Source organism: Ruditapes philippinarum, unplaced genomic scaffold (genome assembly GCF_026571515.1).
Source record: "Ruditapes philippinarum isolate M1 unplaced genomic scaffold, ASM2657151v2 ctg558_1_1_1_1, whole genome shotgun sequence".
In the NCBI taxonomy this organism is placed as follows: Eukaryota; Metazoa; Mollusca; class Bivalvia; order Venerida; family Veneridae; genus Ruditapes; species Ruditapes philippinarum.
The window spans coordinates 76738-102948 of NW_026857738.1; the positions used below are offsets into that span (position 1 = coordinate 76738).

Consider the following 26211-nt stretch of genomic DNA (forward strand, 5'->3'; position numbering starts at 1 on the left):
GCCTATGCAAAATACTGCAGTAGAAGATCTTGCAGACTAAAAAGTTCGGGAAATACTCTCCACAACGGAGGAAAGATACTCACTCCTTTTCAACTTTCAAGCATGTGATTTATTGTTTATAATTTAAAAAAAAGAGTATTGTAAGTTTTCTAAACAAAATGTCTGCTAAAAAATCATAATACAATATTCTACTGTTGTTGTCTTTGTGATGACTAAGCCTAAACAACGTGTAGGTCACCTTGCACAACGCTTAACTCGTACACGGTTCAATTCGTACCAGATTTTCTGTTTTCTGAATGATCTGTGGTAATGCACTGTTATGGCTAGACGTGCGCCATTTTTAAATGAATAACCTATAACAATAATGATATGCAAACTTGTGTCTTTAAAAGATTTCATTGAATATCATGAAAACGTTATCAATTATTTTAGGAAGTGGCTAGCCGTACGGGCCCGTACGGCTAGCCAAAAGTTCTAGCCGTACGTGAGTCACGTACGACTAGCCAGGACACACTGTACTGGCTAGCCGTACGGCACTTTTCAAAAATATATGGAAGGCGAAAGTGCATATGTTAATTATGACTTTAAGCGAGTATTTTAGTCAAGAATGTTTACTTTTTAGAGATTAATCGACGTGTTGGCTACAGTTAAGAATTTACTTTGTCATCTCAAGACTTCGAGAAAATAGCGTTTGGTTGCAGTTGAATAACATCAATTGAAATAGTTTACAAAATTTTGATAATAATCCTTTTTTGTTTCATTAAGTTTAATTTTTAAATTGAAAAAAAAACACCGAAAATAATTGTTGTTGGGCTCTGATAATTGCGCCAATTAACGACGGTATAGAAGTTTGTCCATCGTCCATCATTAAGAAAAGTTTGCATTATAAAATTTTTCCTTTTAACATTTTTTAATATTCTTTTTATTTATTTATTTATTCCCCTCCGATCATTATTTATTCGATCCATGTGCTTAATTAACAGATTTAACAATTCATCTTTCATACAAATCATAAGCATGAAAATAAGGGACGTTATAACTTGCAACTTTGACACTTAATTTTATTAAGATAAATTATACAACGCTTACTCGTATTCATTTTTTGTGCAAAATTGCGGAGCATCTTTATTAAAGTGAACACACTAGAACAAATGCGGAGATTTGATTAAAATCGTTGTTTAAAGACACAAAATAACATATGCATTTTCGACTTCCATATAATTTTGAAAGTGCCGTACGGCTAGCCAATACAGTGTGTCCAGGCTAGTCGTACGTGACTCACGTACGGCTAGAACTTTTGGCTAGCCGTACGGGCCCGTACGGCTAGCCACTTCCATTATTTTAAAGGGACTCCAAGTCTCAGTGGTTCCAAAAATTTATGCTGTTTTGCAATTTTTTGATGTCCCGGATACGTTATTATGTATTCATAACTTTAGTTAATCGGTACTTTTGGCAGAAATTATGTGCCAATGCTTAAAACACTAGAAAATATGCAAAAACACCACAAAATGTGATTTTAATACCTTACACCATTCTCAAAAATATTCAAAATCGGTCTTTTTGCCCTGTCGCTAGTAACGGTAGTATATTTCAAATGAGTATTAACAACAGTTAATGAAATTTCTAAGAAAAAAACTTTTCTCAGTAACTAAAATAGACCTATCTTGTACTTATAAAGAAGGAAAATATCTAGTCCAGTTCAAAACCTCACAGCCCGGTTTGATACTTCTATGTCTCCAAAATAGTATTAACTTCCGTTACAGTTATCAAACTTTGTTTTATAATGGTATGTACATTCAATAATGTCGTGTATATGGGATATAATATCAGTGGATTTTGTTAAAAATTGTTATATGTTATCAAAGTTACATATTCGAGCATCATAGCCCATCATACAGTTTCCACTGAGAAAAAACAAAAACGTGTTTAACTTCCGTGACCAAAAGTTTAGGAACATTGCAAGGTATAACTTCCCTATAATGGTTCATAATGATTTTTTAGGCTTACAAGAAGATGGTGTAATGGTTGTTATTATTTTAAAATTGATATAAATATTGAAAATCGGTTTTCAAAGAACATTTTTTTAACTTCCGTTACTGTTAACTTCCGTGACATTTTTGGTAATTGTTATCCTACCTATGCTATGATGATGTTAAAAGATATTTGAAACACTCTAAAAGTATTGTTTAGATCAAAGCCAGCATACTTTGAAAAATGCAAAAAAGTTGCAATAATATTAATTCAAAATTAGCTTCTATCGTTAACTGGTGAGTGTTCATTAATATTCTGTACAATTTCACTCTAACAAAAGTTTAATTCGAAAAAGAAAGTTATCTATGTGAGAACTGTATTTCTGTGAATGGAGAAATGTAGCAATTTGAAATCTTTTGTACTTCCATGTACATGCGTGATGATGCTAATGTCGTAGGAAAATGTATCTGCACAGTAACGGAAGTTAAATTCCAAATTGATTAAATTCTTTGATTGCAAAAAGATAGAAAAGTGATTTTAACAATATATTTTTATACATAAGCATATGCAGTTATTACCAATCGTAATTTTTATTTACAATATCGTGGCCAAAACAATGTTGTTCTTAAAAATTCAAGCAAGGGTAACGGAAGTTAAAAATTATTTGGCGGTTTTGTCTTCCTTTGCAAATAACCTGCATTAAGACAAAATTATTTGACAGAACAATATAAAAAAACCAACTTCATGTGACATTTACCTTACAACGTTCATCTTGAGAGTTCTGCATATGTAAAGTGTGTGGTAATGGAAGTTAACAGGATTCTGGTCTGTTTCAATAAACCAGTTTGATCCAATCATTGATACAGAATAATAATCATTGGATTGGCAAAACTAGAGTTTTTTGTGGTGTTGTATGACAAATGTTATATATTTTACTTGAATTAAGCCAAAGTTATACAAAACATTATGCATTATAAATATATTGATTTTTAGCTCGACTATTCGAAGAATATGAGAGCTATTGTAGACGCCCCGGCGTCGGAGTCAGCGTCCGCGTCGGCGTCTGCGTTGGTTAAAGTTTTTTGTAAAGTCAAATATCTCAATTATTACTTGAGATATTCAATTGAAACTTACAATACTTATTTATAGTAACAAGGTACATCAGATTGACAAGTTGGATAACTCTGCCTTCAATATTGACAGAATTATGCCCCTTTTTAACTTATAAATTTTGGTTAAAGTTTTTTGTAAAGTCAAATATCTCAATTATTGCTTGAGATATTCAATTGAAACTTACAATACTTATTTACAGTAACAACGTACATCAGATTGACAAGTTGGATAACTCTGCCTACAATATTGACAGAATTATGCCCCTTTTTAACTTAGAAATTTTGGTTAAAGTTTTTTGTAAAGTCAAATATCTCAATTATTGCTTGAGCTATTCAATTGAAACTTACAATACTTATTTATAGTAACAAGGTACATCAGATTGACAAGTTGGATAACTCTGCCTACAATATTGACAGAATTATGCCCCTTTGGAACTTAGAAATTTTGGTTAAATTTTTTTTGTAAAGTCAAATATCTCAATTATTGCTTGAGATATTCAATTGAAATTTAAAATACTTTTTTATAGTAACAATGTTCATCAGTTTGCAAAATTGCATAACTCTGCCTGCAATATTTGCAGAATTATTTGCCCCTTTGAAACTTAGAAATTTTGGTTAAAGGTTAAAGGTCTTCAAAGATATATACTTGAAACTTTACACATGCACTTAGGGTCATAATTGGAGGGTCATAATTGTATGTCACTGACCAAGTTCCATAACTCTATCTTGCATTAAGGCTGATTCATATCCCCTTTTCTACTTAGTCTCTTGGTTAACGTTTACATGCAAGTTTTACATATCTCAATAACTATTAAAGGTATTTATTTAAAACTTCACATATGCATTTAGGGTCATAATTGTAGGTCACTGACAAAGATCCATAATTCTATCTTGCATTTAGGCTGATTTTTCTCCCCTTTTTCAACTTAGAAATTCATGGTAAAGTTTTGCTTGTAAGCTGTTATCTCAATAACTACTGAAGGGTTTGTGCCTTTTTTGGGACAATTTTATGCATTCATAGTAAAAAAGTAGTGATTTACTTGATAAAACATCTTAATAACAAGCATTTGTATCTTTTCTGTCAAATTTATGTATTCATAGGTAATTAGTATTATTATACTCAATAAAACAACCTTGTGACATTACCTTCCGAATAGTCAAGCCAATACTGAATAATTAGACTCTCTCTAAGGCCTATAACATGAATTTATAAAAAAAAATTAGCCCTTTTGTGAACTTAAAAAATTTAACATTATCAAGGCTCTTTTACTATCAAGCACTTAGAATAGTCGAGCATGCTGTCCAAAATTGGACCCGCTTCATGAGCTCTAGGACCTTTATGGAAAACTGAACATGGCTTTAGTAAATTAGTATGTAACAGAAAGACCTAGTATTAATATATTTGTTGTTTAATTGGTGTGTTCGCTTTACCAAAACTGATAATTCTTGACATTTGGTGACACGATTTGACAAGTGCAGCTCGTCTCTACATGCTAAAAATATCTTTTATGACATTTTAAGTGAATAATAACTTTGATATCTGATAAAAATACATCTTATATATATAAACTGTGAAATTTTACAAAGGTCATGGTCATACTGAATAATTAATGAAGCATTCTAGTTTTCTACATAAAGCCATCATTTTTTGACTAATGCAAGATTCTTGGGAAGAAAGTAAAACATTTAAAATGAAAAGAATCCGTCTCTTCCTGTGGATTTTGAAGTGGTCAAGGTCACAAAGTAACATTGGTTTTCGAATTTTCCTTATAGAGTTCATTATGATCTCACATACCTGAACCAAAGATGATGGTATTTGCAATATTTATTCAAGTAAGCCATATATCGCCCAAATAGCCCTCTTGTTAATATACTGAATTTAGATATGACATAGATATATTACTGGCAAATATATTAATTCATGAATATTGTCAAAATGTTTCCCTTAATTTTCCATCTTTCAAAGCAAAATGCTTTAATTTATTAATTATTTCGGTTGATACAATCAGGGAAACTGTACAGATATACTTAGATTGTTAAAAAGTATGCTATGTTGGTCGGACGTCAGTTGATGCATTTGAAATCAAATTTATTAAACCATACAAACATACATGAAAAATTGTTAACATCCGTTACCTAAGTAAAATACATATTATTGATACAATTTCTCAAGCAAATGTCAGTATTTGCTAAACAGTGAGTTCCAAATATTTAACACTTGAAGCAAATCTTTTGTTTACGAAACATTCTTTATTTGATTTTTTTTAAATTTCATAAACCTTTACATTGAAAAATAATATACCACTGTTACAAACATAACCCTGTTTCTTGGAAGGCACCTTTCCAGCTTGTATGCGTATGCTGTAGGACTTTGATGTTATTTTGTATTGTGCACACTCATGCTGCATACAATTTACTTAACTTGCCCGATATACATTAGAGGCAAGTTATTTGAGGTAAAATATAAAATGTTTGACAGCAAATATCTGATAGTTTAAAGTTACATTAAATAAATATGTAAAAATATTTTGCCGTCGGCCTAATAACCAAGCATTCTACTGTTTTATTAATCTTTTTAACAGTATTGTTGTAAATCTCATCAAATATTGTTCATAAATAACGATTTTAAACGGAAAACCCCACGGTAACACTAAAGTTCGTATACGAATTTTAACATGCAAATGAAGACTATAATCAGTTCATGTATGTGCTATGTCACAGTGTTATAGTTGCTATACAGAACACAGCAAATACGTGATTTTCATGTGCATACACACTTTAACCGTTTTAGCTTCACGGTGCACTTGGCATGGCGTTCAGGAAAGAGTAATCATCTGAGAAAAATATTAAATTTGTATGAAAACAACCGTTACAAAGCGTAAATATACCGTTATATTAGGACTGCTACTTATAACCATGTTTGTTGATTTAATATTGATGTACGAATGACCCGAAGGCGGAGTTTCTCATGCAAATACCGATTTCGCCACAATGAGGTCGCAGATGTTTATGCTTATAAAACTCATTTTGGTTGCCTTGACACCATAATAAGACCTGGAGTCGATATGAAACTAAATTTACTAATGAAATGTCGCTATTTCTGTTTTTAAGAAATTCATTTAATGTAGCTTTAACTTCCGTTTCTGACTCTGTATGTAAAACTAACAAGTACAAGAAAACATAATTTGATAACATTTGATAACAGTCAATGCCAATTGTTTCTATTGAATATAATTATATATAGCTGAATATGACAAAAGTGTAACACTCTTTCTTTTTTTTATTAGTTTTGCGATTGTTTTCTTATAAGAAAATAGTCATGTTTTAAACCTGCTCACTTAAGTTATTCTCTGTTTTATTATTTTTATTAAAATGGTCTTTTGTGTCAAATATTCCGTATATATTTTATATATAAGATCTCTTCTGCTTGCCAATATGATTTTATCATTGATAAACTGGGATCTAGAACAGTAAAATACTTCATATTTGACCCTGTTCAGAAGTTTAACTTCCGTTACATTGAAAAGAAGGTGTACATTTTTGAGTCAAAGCAATTTGAAAATCTGTCACATTTGGTGAGCAATTTTTTGTAACAAGTCGCCAAACATATTTAACTTATTGAAAAAGTTGTTAAACCATGATTTCATGTTGATTGATTTTAAGTCATTTTTCATATCTGAAAACAGCATAAATTTCTGGATTGACTGCTGTAACGTGTACCGAGCGGATGTACACAAATATATTATTAATTTTTCTTTGGGCTACCTGCCGTTTGATTAGATACAAATGAATTTTAAATGATCAAATATTATAAACAATCAGCTTGAATTAACATTCCGTAATACACTATTAAATTCTCAAAAGTCACATTTACAAAATAACACTATGAAATAATTCAAAATCTATAGATATCACGCTGCAACTCGATAATTTCCTATAGTCCAGCAACTACCTCCCTATCTATGAAGCGAGGCTTCTATTAGATAGGAAGATAAGCTGCTGGTAGGGATTTATAACAAAGTTCCAACTATACAAATCTAATTCGTTTTAAATCTACCTCTGGATTTTTAATACCTATATGTTACCAATTCCCTGATAGCGAGGCTTTCAGAAAATGTGGAGATCTATAAGTACCCAGAGTCAAATGCAATTCACAAACTTTAATATATTACATCTACATCCATGAAGCTAGGCTTCAATTGGATAAACAAGAGTATTTAGTTTTGGCCAATTCTTCTTTTCTACCTATGAAGCTAGGCTTCAGTTAGGTAGACGAAAATATCCTCTATGTATGAAGCGAGGCTTCAATTACATAAAGTAACCTGGTCCCGGTGAATACCTCTGCAGACTGATTAATTTTGCTCTAATCGCCGTATTTATACCTGCTGAGATGATCGCTCAAGCATGACTTATTTTCATTGGCTGATTAAAGTAATCTTGATCACTGAGACGTTTATTACATTATATGATATCAAACGTTCATTGAAAATACGTATATCAAACGTATATTTTAAAGTATCGTAAACTAAAATACATTGTCGCAATATAAACAAATAACATAATACTTAAGTAACACTTATATCATTTGAGTAATTTGATTAACTTTAATCAAAACAAAGCTAAATAAAAATGTCGAAACGTTACACTACCCACGCCTCCGTTTTACATGCGCCCCGCATGAACATACAAAATATTTTATGCCACTTACAATTAAGTCTACGAATTTCCTGCATCTTTAGAAAACTTATGTATTCTTCTGCAGTGCTGTCTTATATAAGCTTTCTTTTTAAATTTCATTCCACAATAATGACAAATCACACGATCACAACCTATCGGACCTTTACATTTCATTTGTATCTTTTTACCATTGGCTGTCAACTGATTATTCGGAACATCTATTACAATATTTCTTGCTGTCATAAAATCTAATCCTAATATTGCATCTCCCTCTATGTCAGAAACTATGAAAGGATTTGTTGAAATTTCATCATTCAATTTTATATCTAAATGTGTCCTACCTTTTATTTCTAAAGGTTTTCCAGAGGCATTTACAATGTTTGTAACAAACGGTTCTAAATTTACTGGAAACTGACATCTATCTATAAAACTTGAAGAAATCATTGAAAGTGTTGCACCAGTATCAATTAAACAATTAGCTTTGATGCCATTTATTGTAGCTTCAACAAATAACCCTGAACCACACGAATTAGACGAGTTTTTACAATCTTTCTCCAACACATTAATTTTTCGTTTCGATCTGCCACTGAATTTTCGACAATTGTATCTATTATGACCTTTCTGACCACACTCATTACAATGCAAACTATTTGTATTTGACCTATTAGGAAATATTCTTGAAGACATGCTATTATTTTGATATCGCAGGTTGTTTTGATTTCTTTTATCAAAAGTTTGATAGTTATTTTGGCGTCGAAACATTGATAACATATTCTTCATTTCCTCTACTAATTTTATCAGGCTATCTAATTTGTCATCTTCACTTTTCAGAAACTCATACTGATCAGAATTTAGTTTTCTCATATAACCACGAGTTTCATGGGATTTTCGTTCTGCTCTGTTGAAAGCCTCAAGCTCAACAGCATGTCTTACTGCTTCATTCAAGCTAGTAGGACGAGCTTGTTTAATTCTAAGCCTCATATCTGCGTTGACCAAAGAATCTATAAATTGTTCTTTCGCTAAAGTTTCTTTCACATCTGATGGTGCTGAAGGGTATGCTAAATTAGTCAAACGTCTTATGTCCTGTCCCATTTCAGATAAAGATTCTGTAGCTTTTTGTCTTCTTTCTCTTAGTTGAGCTCTATATAATTCAGTTTGATTGGGTGGTGAAAACCTTTCTTCTAAAGCTAATACAAGTTCATCATAATTTGGTGATTTGCTTGTCAGATTGCCAAATACACCTTGAGCTTGACCTCTTAATGAAACAGATAAATAAAGACCTTTTTCTTTGTTTGTCCATTGATTAATTTCTGAACATGCCTCAAAATGCTTTTTATAGTCTATCCACGAGCAAGTTCCATCATACGTAGCTGGCTTCATCATAACACTTCGTTTTGAATTTGAGTTTATAGGGTCACGTTCTATTTTAAAGGGCTTTTTATCTGGAGTCGGTGGTAATAACCGTCGCCTTCTTTCTGATAGAGGTGCTGCATATTGTCTTGTTAAAAATTTCGGTGTTGACGTTTGTTTGTCTTCATAGTTTGAGTCATATTGATTTTGAAAAGATAACTGCATACTGTCAATCTGTCTTTCAAGTATTGATATTTCATTTTGCAGTTTCAAAGCTTCATTTTGGTGCTGCAAATCTCTGAGTTTTTCGTGTAACAAAATAAGCTCATTGCTATTACTAAAATCTTTACTCTCAGCCATTTTTAACAAATATCTATTTTAATATGTGGGGCCAGATAATGGTGTTTTTATCTATATGATCCCACCGCTGCCACCAATTTTTGTAACGTGTACCGAGCGGATGTACACAAATATATTATTAATTTTTCTTTGGGCTACCTGCCGTTTGATTAGATACAAATGATTTTTAAATGATCAAATATTATAAACAATCAGCTTGAATTAACATTCCGTAATACACTATTAAATTCTCAAAAGTCACATTTACAAAATAACACTATGAAATAATTCAAAATCTATAGATATCACGCTGCAACTCGATAATTTCCTATAGTCCAGCAACTACCTCCCTATCTATGAAGCGAGGCTTCTATTAGATAGGAAGATAAGCTGCTGGTAGGGATTTATAACAAAGTTCCAACTATACAAATCTAATTCGTTTTAAATCTACCTCTGGATTTTTAATACCTATATGTTACCAATTCCCTGATAGCGAGGCTTTCAGAAAATGTGGAGATCTATAAGTACCCAGAGTCAAATGCAATTCACAAACTTTAATATATTACATCTACATCCATGAAGCTAGGCTTCAATTGGATAAACAAGAGTATTTAGTTTTGGCCAATTCTTCTTTTCTACCTATGAAGCTAGGCTTCAGTTAGGTAGACGAAAATATCCTCTATGTATGAAGCGAGGCTTCAATTACATAAAGTAACCTGGTCCCGGTGAATACCTCTGCAGACTGAATAATTCTCTCTAATCGCCGTATTTATACCTGCTGAGATAATCGCTCAAGCATGACTTAATTTTCATTGGCTGATTAGAATGATCATAATCATTGAGACGATTATTATATTATATGATTTCAAACGTTCATTGAACATACGTATACCAAACGTATATTGTAAAGTTCCGTAAACTAAAATATATTGTCGCAAAATAAACAAATAACATGATAGTTAAGTAACACTTATATCATTTGAGTAATTTGATTAACTTTAATCAAAACAAAGCTAAATAAAAATGTCGAAACGTTACACTGCACTGAGGTTTTTTGACATGATGTGACTGAAAATATTTTTTCCAGATAAATGTACCATTTGATGTAAAGATTAGACCACTAATCTTTGTGCAAAATTTCAGATCATTCGTGCACTTCGTTTTTCCAGAATAATTATTCAAATTGTAAAAAGTTTAAACGCTTTTCACTCAAATCGGTCTAAGAAAAGCATAAAAATAGATTTTCAATTTATTTCAAAGTATATTTCTTAACTATCTTTGCATACATGTATATTTCTGTTTAAAGTGCCCAAGCTCATTTATATAAGAAATTCAAATGTTATGTTTTTAGGCTTTTAAACCTCAGTGGAGTCCCTTTAAGTAAAACAATTTGGAAAAAAAAAACATTAGCTTTATAAATAAGTTTATGAAACCCTGACTGACATTGGCCTGTAAGAAAACTCTATTTAATTTGTGGTCATTATGACCAACCAAGGTAATAGCAACAGGTTATATAGTGTTACCCTAATACGTCCTCCTGTGCCATGGTGCATGACTTCAGAACCCTGTCTGGCCCATAACTCTATCATCACTCTGTCTTGCTAATAAGACCTTTACTCAAAGATCAAGGTCACACTTACAGGTCAAAGGTTAGCAGTTAGAAAATCTTGTCGGACCCATAATTGTGTCATGCATCAATTCAAGGTTTTCGAAACAACTTGGCATAAATGTTAAGCATGATGAGACTGTGTGTCATGCGCAAGAGCTTTACCTCAAGCTTCAAGGTTAGGGTCAAAGGTCAGCAGTCAAAGACTTTTACCGGTCCATTACTCTGTCATACATCAAGGGATTTTGAAATAACTTAGCACAATGTTGTATAATTTTCAATTTCAACCCTTTAAAATAATCATGCATCATGGGATTTTGAAATAACTTGGCATAAATGTGTAGCATGTCCATGATGAGACAGTGTGTCATGTGCAAGACTTAAATCCCTGGCTCAGGGTCAAGGTCACACTTAGAGGTCAGCAGGTAGAGAATTCTTATCTGGCCATTAATTCTGTCACGCATCATGGTATTTTGATGTAACCTGTGTATCGTTTTCTTTTTATCACTGGTATATTGTATCCTCCGTGTTATGTTGTATTTGGTTGGTATTTGCCTAACTGTTGTGTCGTCGTTTGTTTGCCTAACTATAGTAATGTTATTGTATAGTCTGTTTCGTAAGAGAGGTCACTGTGAGTTGAAAGGTTGTATGAATGTGTTCACTAATATTTCATGTGCATGACCCTAAAATCCCCGCAAAACATTTTCTTGCTTAAGCAGTGATTTTTTTACCTCTGCGTCCTGCAGCCAGAACGCAATGAATTTACTGTGGACGCAAAGTTTCAAATAATGTACATCTTTTGGACACATGATTTTTCTGAGCAGGGAGTCCTATCTGACAGGAATTTGGTAATAAATTCTAGTTATGTCAATCTGATGACAGTAAAATTAAAAAAATTTGCAAGTAATTTATATTTTACATTGTTTAAAGGTCACTTTTACCGATAAGGCTTACTTTGATATACATGTAAATTAATTGTAAACATTTTAAAATAAGTGTTGCGCTTGTTTGGAATGTCGACTTACATGGAATATAATTTGACCTGCTCAATGACAAATTTCCAATATCGTTCCAATTTTTTTAAAAAAACATTTAAATACGTTAAGACTCTGAGAAATCTATGTAAATTTATTTTGTTATCTTTTGATATCAATGTCATGCTGAACATGTCATATAATTAAGCATTTTATTATTGAACAGATTAGTATTTACATTTAGCCATGCAATTATAAGTATAAAATAGGTAGTGTAAGACAGTGGGAATGGATTGAATAAAATTCTCATATGTAAAACATATTTTCCTTTTTCGCTGATATTAATAAACTTGACAGAATTACCTTAAAATAAGGTAAATAGAAAGAAAATTACACGTCAACACCAGGGATGTTTATATCCGGTTTCGACCTACCGTGAGGTCTTCATCAGGATAAAAAATTAACAGAATTTTGGGTCTGAAGTGTTGAAAATGTATAGGATGGTAAGTCACATGACTTACCAAAAATAGTATCAAAAATTTCTAAAAATAGAAAGTTGGCTAAGTGCCAGAATGTTGTTAATTGTGTATATACAGTATATAATAATCAAATTATTAAAGATACCATAGTTTTTTCTGAGTTACGTGTTCTCTTATTTTTGGAATGTTCAATAGATGGATGATACGCAAATAATTTGTTCATTAGTGTCACTAAACATCAATGTTTCATCCAGGCATACTGTAGAAGTTGATGATGTACTGGCTACTGCATCTGGTGAACGTGTATTTACTGGTGTCGATGGTAGGGGTGAGATAGGCGCTGGAATGTTCATAGTAATATCATCAATGTTGATTGTTTCGTTATCATCTGTATTTGTGTGTTTCTTAGATTTTTTTCGTAGTCGAAGTTGTCCTGAGTTGTTTTGTACTATCCTGAATCTTATTTTATTGCAGATTGTTTTAACTTTTGGTGGTGTTGTAGGTTTTGAGGTGGCTCGGATAATGTTGATAGTTGCGTATTTTTCTTCTTTAAGGAAATGAATTACCTTAAGTGTATTTATATATATTCCATTCATTACAATTAAGCTGTATACTGGAATAATGATTATATATATTAGTTAATTTGTTACTATAGGAAAACCAACAAATGTAAACATCTATATATCAATTCGCTAAACAGGCAGCATCTTAATTAAGACAATGTACAAAAAACATTTCTATATATAAATTAACTCGTCAAAATAATAAAAATTAAGGAGAAATCAACCATGAGAATGCAGTCAAAATTGATGACATCATAGAATAGAATATTCCAACAAAACACTTTCCACCATAAAAATTCTTGACAGTTGCTTAAGCCTTAACCCATTACTTCATGAGCATATGGTGAAAAATGGCTGTTTACATTGAAAAGTCTCCCGTTACAAGTTCAAATTGCTATAACACTATAAAAACTGCTTCAAGACTAATAGAACTTGGCACAAATGGCTTAAATTTCCTGTTACCATGGCAACGAGGGGACATCTAAAAATTGCCAAAAATCACTATTTTGCATTGATTTTTTCCATCAAAATTGATTTAAAAGTGCTGCAACTTCTCAATGGATTGAGCTAGAGTCAAATGCTTTTCAGCGTTGGCTACACGTTACCTTATGATCAATCTGAGTTCATTTTTAGCCTCTCACAAGTTCAAAATTTTCTTGGCGATGAGGGGGATGTCCCCCTTCAAACCTGCTAAACAGCAGGGGGCACTTCCCCCTTCTGGCAACCCCCTGATGTATTTTTTGGTTTGGGGGCCGCGCCAAAAAAGTAACGGGGGGGGGTGTGAAAAAGGCTTTAAAAGCATGTATATCGGGTAATGGGTTAATGGCTGTGTATTATTGTGCATAATATTATGTGTGTATATATGAATATATGTTAAAATGTAAACCAATTGGTTTACATGCGGTTTTAAAGTTTTGTACATGTATATAATTATGTTTGTCTGACTTTGTCATTATGATTTAGTATATCTGTAAAATAGATAAGTCATCTTTTCTGTGTACAATATAAATTTTGTCTATCTTTGGTGGTTCATTTTTGTAATGTCACTCAGTTATGTTGTAGTTATTTTTTTGTTTTAGATTATGTGGATCAGTGAACTGTGACGAGCAGTAGATTTAACCTAGGAAAAAATGGAAAATAAACATGGTTATGTCACGTCGGCTCTGTTGGTATGTAAAATTTTATCTTTGCTATCTCACACAAATGCTGTTATCATATATTACTGTTACAATTGTGGGGGGAGTGGGGGAGCTTTGTGACAGAGTGACTAAGGCCCCCAAACTTCCAATCACTTGCCCTTGGAATTGAGTTACTGTATTTTATACTATTTCATATGAGGCAGCAATCCAGCCAGCTTACAGAGGATTATTGCTTCTACTCTAAACTGGAAAGTCGCCATATGATCTGAACATTGTCAGTGTGATTTATTATCCAACAAAACAAAACAGATATGGGTTTATCTTCTTGTTAATCAGATAGTAATTAGCACTATAGTAAATTTAAGTACACTGGGCTGGTAAAGATTCATCACATCTAGAGCTTAGATATTAAAAAAAATAGCATAAAGCTTTGCCTAGTTGTCCTCTACAATAGTTACTGTAGTGCATCAGTTCTGGTTCCTTAAGACAGACAGATTTTGCATCTGTAGTAAATCTGGTTCATTTATTAAGACAGTCTGGTACATGTATTCTTGAAACAGTTATGATCCTGGAAGCATATTTTGCGCTATGTACATTATTACAGTTTTGATGTAATAATTTCTTACTTTATAAGGCAGGTGGTTTGGCTGGTACTTCAGTAGACATAGCATTATTTCCTCTTGATACAGTAAAAACACGGTTACAGAGCGCTCAAGGATTTTTGAAAGCAGGTGGATTTCATGGAATATATTCAGGGATAGGATCAGCAGCACTTGGCTCGGCCCCTACAGGTAAAACTTTCACATTCACCATATACATGTAGCTAGTAATCAGGGTGTTTTGATAAAAGTAGTTAAAACTTTTTAGGTCATTTTATTACATGCATCAAGTGTTCTTGCTTTAAAATGCTGGAAGATAATGTCTTGATTTAAGCTGCATGCCTCCATATGAGCCAAAATATTTCAAGAAATTCAATTTCTAGAAAAATGTTTTAAGATCTTAAGAAAAATAAAAAGATTCAATATTTAATTAATTATTTACATTTTATGTGCTATTAATGACTGATTTTGCAGTGTTTATGTATATTTTGACCTCTTTGGTAATTTATGTGGATTGTAACTGCCATTTGCAATGTGTAAATTACTTTCTTTGTTCACTTCTTTCAAATACATTTTAAAAATTTTCATGAAAATAAGCATGAATCTGGAGGCATGCTGCTTTAAGAACAAACATATTTTTTATCTATTAAAATTGTATATTTTACATTAGCTAAAGCTTTTAACAGAGAAAAATACTGAGCTATTGTTGCAATCATGTTGTCATACCAAATGATGTTTCCACCCACAAAATTTAACATCCGTCATATTTTTTTATTACTTTCTAATGGACGGTCAACATACTTTAATAATATCCACAAAAACATTTGAACAAGACTTTCAAGTAAACCATAATGAACTTGACCTTAACTGATAGATGACCTTGACCTTTAGTTTAAAGGTCAAATTATTGAGATTTGTTTGATTTATGCTATAATTAATTAAATATTTGTTATTTATGATTGTGTTCATACTTGGACACAACTTCCTTTGGAACAAACTATAGTGGGTCCATTACCATCTTAATAAGTACCTTTTCCCATTCCTTTGGCACAATTTTCCATTAAAATGGAAAGAAATGAAACTGATTCTTCAGTATTTTGTGTAATTCTTGATATTTCAGAAAGAAACAGAATAATGTTGCTGTTTTATCTATAGTCATTTAATGTACAGGTTATTATCAAAAATGATTGATTGGATTGCTGTGTTTCCCTATGATAGTGATTTTGAACCTCCACTATCTCCATTACTGAAAAACAACTTAATCCCTGCCCTGTTGGGACAGGAAGTACAATGTAAGTGATTTAAGTCTTTGCCATTAATATAGAGCCAGGCCAGTTTGCACATTTGTGCAGTCTGACCAGGCTTTATACTGTTGGTAGCTCACATATTGTTGTTTGATATTGATGTCCCTAAAACTGTAAATGGACTGTTCCAAATACACGTAATTTGTTTACACAATGTCGGTAGGTTTATAATTATAAGGCTTTTCGTCGGTCTATAGTGATTTACATTTCTTATAATGACCCAAAATATGTTTATAAGACTTGACAGAAAACTTTACTATAATATAATGTTGTCATTTGTTTTTGTTTTATTTAGCTGCCCTGTTTTTCCTGACTTATGAAAGTGTAAAGAATATAGCTGGAACAGAATCACAATTGTCACCAGTTGTTCACATGTGTGCAGCATCTGCAGGTGAAGTTGTAAGTTTTGATTGTTAAACAAGTTTAAGTTAACCTATACTAGGTAGTATAGGATAATTAAAACTATAGAACTATAAATTAAACTACACATGTTAAAGGTGCATTCAGCTTTTATTTTCTGTGGGATAAATAATTCTGTGTTATCTCAAACTAAGTGGCTCAGTTATTTTATCTTGAATAAAGGATATCATATCACTGTCAAACCTTCTTTAAAACAGCATCTAGGGAGCTATTTATAAAGCATGTGTTTGTTTCTGAAAATAGAAGATTTGGAAACATATTGTCATTTAAATATAAAGAGTGGAGCATTAGATAAGAGGTATTGAGGGGTGTCCTTATTGTTCATGTATTTAATCGCAGGCCATTTTCATTTTCCACCATAATTCCTTTGATTTGTCAATTATATGAAATGATATATCTAAAAATAACATATTTTACCTTAAGGTAAGCTGGAGGTCGCTTTACGCACTTAACCCATAGCCTGCTGGAACCTAGCTCTATACTGTTAGCTGACTTTCTTCCAATTTTCATCTTCACATCCCCAAAATTGATAATGGACAGTTCCAAAAATGGAAACTGGACAAGTTTGAAATTCAGCAGGATAAGGGTTAAAGCATAGAAGATTTGGATTGATACATGAACATTTGAGAGAAAATTTATCATTCATGGAAGGAGTCTCCAATGTTAATATGCTAAAGTTGATAACTATACTGAATGAATATTGCTTGTAATCATTGTGAAAGATATATATTTTTATCTCATAGAAAGTGAATGATTTTCTCAAGTGCTGGTTTGTGGTCGGTAAGTTTTTGTACATACATGGTGAAAACCTGAAAGTTGAAACCATGTGTTGAGTAATATCTGAAGTCATCCTCCTCCATATCAATCAATGGAAAGTGAACATATTAACTTAATGGCATTTTTAATATCAGTACCTAACATGTGTCTGTGGTGACAGTTGGTGAATAATTCTGTGATTGAATGATATCAGGTTTCTCGAGTTTGTTTTTCACTAGAATGAATCAGCTACTGCCTTACTTTAAATGATATAGTTATGATAATGACAGAAGGATTTGTAAGTTCTGGTATCAGAACAAGTGAGGTTTACCTGTTGGAAAAGGTCTCTGGTGCTCTTCTTAGTATTTTTCCAGGCGTAAATCACGATCTTGGTGTGAAGTGGATGTAATTTCTTCTTTCATTATGACATAAAAGTTATGACCATTAGGCATCAAGCATTAATGGAATAAGACATAGAGTAGAACCTTAAATCTTCTGTAAGCTAGCTGACTAGCTTCTATATACAAATGTATTGATATAAATAATTCTGTAACCATTTCATTTCATGTTTTGCCACTGATTAGGGAGCATGTTTGATACGTGTGCCAGTCGAAGTGGTCAAACAGAGAGCACAGGCTAACAGACACAAATCATCTTTACAAGTTTTTAAAGCTACACTTTCTACCGAGGTATATAAACAATACTTTTCTACTTGTTATCAATGTATACTTTGTAGCTCTACTTGTTAACGTTATTGATAGTCCTTTAAAAGTGTTTAGTATGGTTGATTTTTGCAAAATACCTAGTACTAAGTAAGTATTTTTATGTCCACCCTTCAAAGAAGTGGGAGAATATTGCTTTGCACAATGGACCTTTCCGGTGTTTACAGTTTTATGTAAATTGGCTAACTTGTTATCCAATCGCTACACTGAGATAATACATAGTCACTGGTTGACCTGGTTTGCACAAAAGAACACATGCTTATATTTGTGATACTGTTTGTAAGCAGTTGACCTAGCAAGGAATGCAAAAGGTATGGCTAAATGTCCCGCTACAAAAACCTGAAAAGGTCCATACCTATTCGTTGGTATACCATACCTTATCCAACCATTAACTAGAAAAGCCTCAGTCCTACGATTTGGTGTGGAATTTAGGCATGGCTAGTTGATGACCCCATAGATATTGAGGTAATTTGGTCAAAAGTTATGGTCAAAAAGATGCAACAGAAACTGGTTAAATTTAAAAATGTCAACCAACAGTTAGGCAGCAGGGTGTTAGCAAATTCCAACATGAAAAATTCTTCCTACATTTCTTTCCAGAGATTAAAATTTAATTTTCACAGTAAGATTATCATCAAGTGCCTTGGTGCATATTGTCACGATTTTGTGATTTGAAGAATTATGGTCCTTTGTTTTATTTCACACATCATCTGGCACCCTGTCCTAGATTCTTCACTATTTCTGTTTCATCAGATGTTTGTTTAGAAAGACCACAATGGGATATTTTTAAAAGATGAAGTAAATTTAATGTATCTGTCAAATTTCTTCAACATAGAATGCTTGGATTATCTGAAAATAAAGCATATCAAACTAGCACTTTGTAAATGCGGAAAGTCGAGAATAATGGTCCTCTGTGGATATCTAATTATGGTGAAAACCCATGTTTTGGTGACAATTGCCTGTAACTTGTCCTATGTATGTTTAACATGTCAAAATAAAAAATGAAAATAAGTATGAAGCTGTAACTATAAGCTGTTCTCTTTTTTTTTCAGGGTTTTAGAGGTTTATATAGAGGGTATTTTAGCACTGTTGTTAGAGAAATACCTTTTTCATTCATACAGTTTCCTACATGGGAATATTTAAAAGTAAGAGTTTGTTTGAATTAGAATGTCATAGTAATTTATGTCATATACAATTTGTCATCTTAGTGCAGTAACAGGTTAACTCCTATAAGATTTCAATTGTAGTTAACCTATTACTGCACTAAGGTGATGATGACTGTCCTGTATACTTGCTGGTTTACTCCTTACAAGATTTTCTACATACTTTGCCAGTTCTTTCCGGTGATTCTGCATATAACTTTAAACATATCTCCATAAAGTTTTATCTGGATTAAGCAGCAAGTTTTTAGATTGATTACTTTTATGTCCATTTCCACTTGTTTATTTACAAAAAGTCATTAAAAAACTAAATACAACACAAAGAATTGATGCATTATAAATATCTGAATTGCAGTACATAATATGAGCAGTTAATTTTAGTTTTGAACTTATCCAATCTCTTTATGGAACATGATTTTATCTTTATGGAACATGATTTTGTCTTTATGGAACATGATTTTATTTTTCAGAAATGCTGGTCGAAACATCAAAATACTCCTGTAGAACCCTGGCAGTCTTCTGTATGTGGAGCCGTGGCAGGTATTTTGTCCTCTTTCCAATGAATTGTACTTCCTGAACTCAACATTAAGTTTTGTTTTATGAGTGTGAGACTCATATCTATACAATCAGACTTCAAAGGAAAATTTTCATAAAATTGGAAGAAGATGTTAATATGGGTACTGAAGGTTTAACCTAGCCTACTGAAGGTACCACCTGTTACTGTTGACCTACTGAAGGTACTAACCTGCCACTGTTAATCTACTGAAGGTACCACCAGTTACTGTTATCCTACTGAAGGTTACACCTGTCACTGTTGACCTACTGAAGGTACCACCTGTCACTGTTGACCTACTGAAAGTTACACCTGTCACTGTTAATCTACTGAAGGTACCACCAGTTTCTGTTATCCTACTGAAGGTTACACCTGTCACTGTTGACCTACTGAAGGTACCACCTGTCACTGTTAGCCTACTGAAGGTTCTAACCTGCCACTGTTAATCTACTGAAGGTACCACCAGTTACTGTTATCCTACTGAAGGTTACACCTGTCACTGTTGACCTACTGAAGGTACCACCTGTCACTGTTAGCCTACTGAAGGTTTTAACCTGCCACTGTTAATCTACTGAAGGTACCACCAGTTACTGTTATCCTACTGAAGGTTACACCTGTCACTGTTGACCTACTGAAGGTACCACCTGTCACTGTTAGCCTACTGAAGGTTCTAACCTGCCACTGTTAATCTACTGAAGGTACCACCAGTTACTGTTAGTTCAATGAAGGTACCACCAGTTACTGTTAGCCCAATGAAGGTACCACCAGTTACTGTTAGCCCAATGAAGGTACCACCTGTCACTGTTGGCCTACTGAAGGTACCACCTGTCACTGTTGGCCTACTGAAGGTACCAACAGTTACTGTTAGCCCAATGAAGGTACCACCAGTTACTGTTAGCCCAATGAAGGTACCACCTGTCACTGTTGGCCTACTGAAGGTACCACCTGTCACTGTTGGCCTACTGAAGGTACCAACTGTCACTGTTAGCCTACTGAAGATACCACCTCCCACTGTTACATGACATTTGTTATGTTACACTTGCCACAGATATAAACACCCCTATTATCACACCCGTTAACATGTAGCGAGTAGGACAGCTTGGTGCAGGTAGAACTAACTATATAAATGTCAGTTTTAACCGGATTACCAAGTATGTTTTTTTGGGGGGTGGGGGTGGGGTTTGTCCCTTTTAGTTGACATAATTTTTGATAACATCTTATGCAGCAATAGCAAGAAAGCAAGATAAAAAAAACTTACCAAACGCACAATTGTTCTACCCACAGCCAACTGATCTACTTTCAACCAGTTAACGGATGTGTTTGTAATTTAAGTCAGTATTTACAAATTAAAACGTTGCAATAGTTTAAAAATGCGGCAGGATAAACATTGAATACTTACATCTGACAAAAATAATTATCCAATATATACAATAGTGAACATTTATTTAGATGAACAAAAAAATTTCAGTTGTATAGAAGCTGTAATCATTATCAAAAAAAAAGTGATTACTTCTAGTAAGAATAATTCCACTTGCCTTTTTCAGGTTAGAAAGCTGTCCAGCTAGCTTACTATAGGTTTGGAGTTCTACCCTAGCAATTGTTTGTACCTGAAATAATGTCTCTAGGGGCACTTGAGGGTTTCTCTTCTCTTTACACATTACAAAAATAAATAAATAAAAAATAAATAAAATCATCATACAGCATTCAGTGTTGGTATGATGATTATATAGATACCTCATGAAGAATGGAATATAATGTTATATACTTACAGGATGTACAGCTTCTGGCATAACAACACCACTAGATGTAGCTAAAACTCGAATCATGCTAGCAGAGGTATGTCAATTGCATCAAGAGAAGAAAATATTAAACCTACCTTATGATAGGATTTAACGTTTATTCTCGCAGAAAATCTGCACATGAAGGTGTATATTTATGAAGGAGCAAAACATGCATGAATGAATTAAATCATCGGGAAATACTCTCTAATTGCACATACTCAGCTTGACCAGGTCAGCAGAGGTATAACACTTGGGTAAAAGTTCTACATGCAATTTCTTGTGCAAAACATGTCTCATGAATCACTAAAGATATTTGCTTTTAACTTCTCATATATCTTTGAGATCACAGTAGGAGGTCACTTTTCAAGGTCCATTACTAAAGCAAAAATTTTGACTGAATTATCACCCTTCAGTTTATACAAAATTTATTTTTAGTATGATTATATTGGAAGCTGTAATATATACCCAGAACTAAATACGCTCTGCGAGGTTACGTCATACTTCTAATCCATTACTCTTGCGTGGTTCGATCTCCGGGAGATGTTGAGTAACTTTAGCGAGAACGTTGTTATATTTGGGTAACTTCAGGAACATGTTGAAACCGCTATATGATTAATTCTGTTGGAAAAGGCGTAATGAAGAAAAACGAACTAATAAATATCAAGTTTTTTTATATTCTTGCATCGATTTGAGTAAAAAGTTGCAGAATGTTAATATTTTGGTCCAATTGATTAGAAAGATTATGTTAAATAACGTCAGTGGAGTCTCTTTAAATATTTATAGATCTGGATGAGATAGTGCTCACAAGATAAATATTTTTGCACAGATAAATTATAATCTGTACATCTTTTTATCTTTTGAAGACAAATTTTAATGTTTCAATCTCTAAGCTTTAGTTCAACTTAAGATTTTAAACATTAAAAATAATATGTTTGCATATAAGAGCCAAGTTAAATGTTGATTAAGATTTAGGACAAAAAAAAATAATTCCACCTAGATTATGTCGTATTTAAATGTAAACATGCTAAATTTAGCAGGCAATAACGCATGCCCCTCTTGAATTACAGTTACGAAAATTTTTGTTGATTTGGCTGCTCTTCTTTTTTTCCAGAAAGGAAGTGTTTTGTCCAAAGGAAGTATAGTGCATGCATTAAAAGTTGTGTACAGTGAAAAAGGATTCAAAGGGTATGTGAAAATTTTTAGTTTTCTTTTCACCTTTTGAGCTTTACTTTGCGAAGAAAAGGCTGAGCTATTATCATGACAGACTGGGAAAGATCGAGATTGGTTAACTGTTTAAGTAAGTTTTAGTTTTTGCTCACTAACAGCTCTTGTAAGACAAAGGTGAGACATTATATCCTACAGCAATGGATTGAACTCAACATTAGGATTACCAAATGAGCCGCGTCATGACAAAACTAACATAGTGCGTTTGCGTCCAACATGGATCCAGACCAGTCTGCGCAGCATCAGCAGTCTGATCAGGATCCATGCTGATTGCTATTGTTTTCTCTACTTTCTGTAGGGTTTATAAGCGAACAGCATGGATCCTGATCAGACTGTGCGGATGCGCAGGCTGGTCTGGATCCATGCTGGTCGCAAACCCATTATGTTGGTTTTGTTATGACGCGGCTCAAATATAGACTTGAGTGCCACCAGAGTTTGTGTCCAGCTTACATAACTTTTGCATACATGATGGAATTTAAAAAGCAAATTGTACACATGATTACCATAAGTAGATGATGCATCTTGTGCAAGACCCTTGTTATTTTCAAGGTCAAGGTCATACTTGGAGGCTAAATACTGTCGGGCTTATAATTTTGTCATTACTTGATTGAATATGGGTACAGTCTCAAATCTTAGGATTTCATTGGTCAGTATTCATACTGAGCAGTTTTCTGACAAATATACTGTAGATCTGAGTTTGAGCTCAGTAAATTTCTCTATAACCTTGGACCCAAGTTCTAATTAGTTCCAGGAAGTGTTCTCAAAGTAGCCATAGAAAGCTTTAAAGTTTTGTTTCCAGTTGAGCTTAGATAAGCAATGTTTAAATAATATATATGATATCTATTACAGGTTATATAGTGGGATATTACCTCGTATGATGTGGATATCTATCGGAGGAGCAATATTCCTTGGTGTCTATGATAAAGTTAAGAAGACAGTTAACACATACTATATGAAGAAAGAACATGATGTTACATGATGTATGGACGAATATTAGGATTTTATTATTAAGATAGATAACTGTGATTAATGTTAAAGAATTTTGTGATTGACAGAGTTATGGGATCTTACTGGAGTTATTGTTTTAGATAGACTTATATTTACCCCTAGCCTGCTGGCAGTGACAAATTTTAGTCATCCACCCAGTTCATGTGACAAACTCCTCACAGTGATTACCCCCCTTGGCAGATTAAACTGATAAGGGGAGATTACTGCGAAAAAGATTGGACCAGATCATGATCTGCAGTGATCCCGTATCTGTCAGTATATATTTTGAATGGTTAGGTACAAATTGAAAGATGGAACATGTCCATTTAAAACATTTAGGGTAGTAAGGGTAAAATGAGTCTAGGACATAAAGGTTTTTTCATATTACATAATTTTTATAAAGCCAAAAATGGCTGATAAGCAGTAAAATCAACATTTTACAATAAATGTGTAAAAAAATACATGATTGTTGTATTATATTGAACTCAAAATACTTTGTATTATAATAAGATTGTTATTTATACAAGATGTAGAAATGAAACTAGTGTTTTATTAGTGAATTATGAACAGTAATGAAAAAAGTTTACTTTTTTATATGTAAATAAGTTGACGTGAAAAGTCCTTTTGTTAAACATAATGTCTTAATAATCCATTCATGAACTGTGATAGATAAATAAATAAATAAATAGGTTGAAAATAATGTTTTGTTTTAGAACCTGTTGTTAATAATTATATATTTACAAGTAACAATATTTGATTATTAATTGTAAGTTAAGAATAATTCATTTTGTAAGAAAAACAGTACACATGAACTTTAATTGTTATTCTTAATGACCCCTGTTGTTAAGCGATACATCAAAAATAAAGAATGTTTTACTTAATTATATGTTGTATTTGTCGTTAGATATAGTAAGATATATATGCCACTGCAGCATCTGTGATACGGTGGCATATAGCGATTCACCTGTGTGTGTTCTATATATTATATAGTGAACTTAACAAATCTTCTTTTAAAAAATGGTAAGTCCAAATTCAACCAAACTTGGCAGGATTGTTCCTTGGGTGAAGGGCTTCCAAAGTTGTTCAAATAATTTGATTCCATGCAGAAGTCTGTTTGCCATAGGAACCAAAAAGAAATAAGAAAAAAATATTCTAAAGACCCACAAGGTCTAGAGCTAAGGCATTGTCTATCGGACCTCAGATTGTTACCAAGATTGTTCAAATTATAGCCCTGGGAGTCAAAATAGTCTATTTGCCCTGCCCTGGTCATTGATTTTCTTTATTTACTTATAGTGAAAACTTTTATAAAATTACTAAAATACTTAGTTTAAAACAACACAGAATTGTTTTTTTCCAAATGAAAATAAAAGATGAAGGCCACTTTAATGCTTTCTTGGGTAGATTTAGGGGATAAGATTTTCAATAAGAATGAGCACCAGGTCTATGAGCCATAGATTTGCTATTTGAACTGGAATGGCTGATGTTGTACAGTAGATAAAATTGTGTCTAATGCCATTTGTTACTTATTATGGAGATCAGGTGCGTTATTTGTGATAAAACAGGTCTGTACTGGTACCACATTAAGTAACATTGGTTATGTCACTGCTTTGCAAAACTTTGCAAAAATTGTACTTAGATTTTCAGAAAAGTAAAAATGTTCAGAATTCAGTTACTGAATTACATAGTATATGCAATGAATGACGGTATTTATCACCATATTTCTTTTGTGTGACATGAGTAGTTACGAGTATTTCTGCATATTTTGACCATTATTTGGTAATTTACATTGATTTAAAGTGCTGTCTGTAATGTATAAATTACATTCTTTGTTCATTTTGACAATGTTTACTTACTTTCAAAATTTTCATTTAAATTATCATGAATCTGGAGGTATACAGCTTTAACATGCTGGAATTGAAGTTAGTGTAATTAGCCTTTTCTTCCTCTAGCATGCATATTCACTCAGTCTGACCACGTCGTCTGTCCGCTCTAACGGGACAGTAATAATGTGGCTAGAGAGACAATAGGAAACTGTTCTCTCTCTTCGATGTCATTCATTCCGTTATGCTTTTATGTGGCTATTTTCTTTTGTGTGACTAAAAAGGACAATAGAGTAGCATTATTACTGTCCCATTAGAACGTCCATCCCTCTGCTATTCTTGTCCGGGACATAACTTTGAAACAACAAGAGATACCAATATGAAACTTTGTAGGTAGATAGATCTTTTCAAGTAGAAGTGCAGTGCAAAAGAACCATAACTCTGTCTTATCTAATTTTGGAGTTATTGCCCTTTGTTCATTTTTACACTTTGAACTTTGTCTTGGACATAGTTCTTAAAGTATAATAGATATGAACAAGACACTTTGTAGGTAGATAGATCTCATTGGGTAGATGTGCATTGCAAAAGAACCATAACTGCTTTGCCTAATTTTGGAGTTATTGCCCTTTGTTCATTTTTACACTTTGAACTGTGTCCGTGACATAACTCTGACACTAT

The 26211-nt window shown here is 32.8% G+C and overlaps 1 protein-coding gene across 1 annotated transcript; it reads left to right on the top strand.

The window, feature by feature from the left end:
- The first annotated feature begins 82 nt into the window (after positions 1-82).
- Positions 83-24599, top strand: LOC132750760 (mitochondrial S-adenosylmethionine carrier protein-like). The gene is made up of 10 exons (XM_060740795.1): positions 83-140; positions 14151-14240; positions 14845-15001; positions 16409-16512; positions 17874-17978; positions 19061-19153; positions 19639-19708; positions 21493-21557; positions 22614-22687; positions 23576-24599. Exons 2-10 carry the CDS (start codon positions 14202-14204, stop codon positions 23703-23705), a joined length of 837 nt encoding a protein of 278 aa, XP_060596778.1. The 5' UTR covers positions 83-140; positions 14151-14201; the 3' UTR covers positions 23706-24599.
- Positions 24600-26211: the final 1612 nt, after the last annotated feature.

What these genes read in the sequence shown, in the direction of transcription:
- LOC132750760 (XM_060740795.1), top strand. Translation starts at nt 14,202, where the DNA reads ATGGAAAATAAACATGGTTATGTCACGTCGGCTCTGTTG. An exon ending in CAGCATCTGCAGGTGAAGTT is followed by an intron (nt 16,513 to 17,873) that starts GTAAGTTTTGAT and finishes GCCACTGATTAG; the next exon opens with GGAGCATGTTTGATACGTGT. An exon ending in CTCGAATCATGCTAGCAGAG is followed by an intron (nt 21,558 to 22,613) that starts GTATGTCAATTG and finishes CTTTTTTTCCAG; the next exon opens with AAAGGAAGTGTTTTGTCCAA.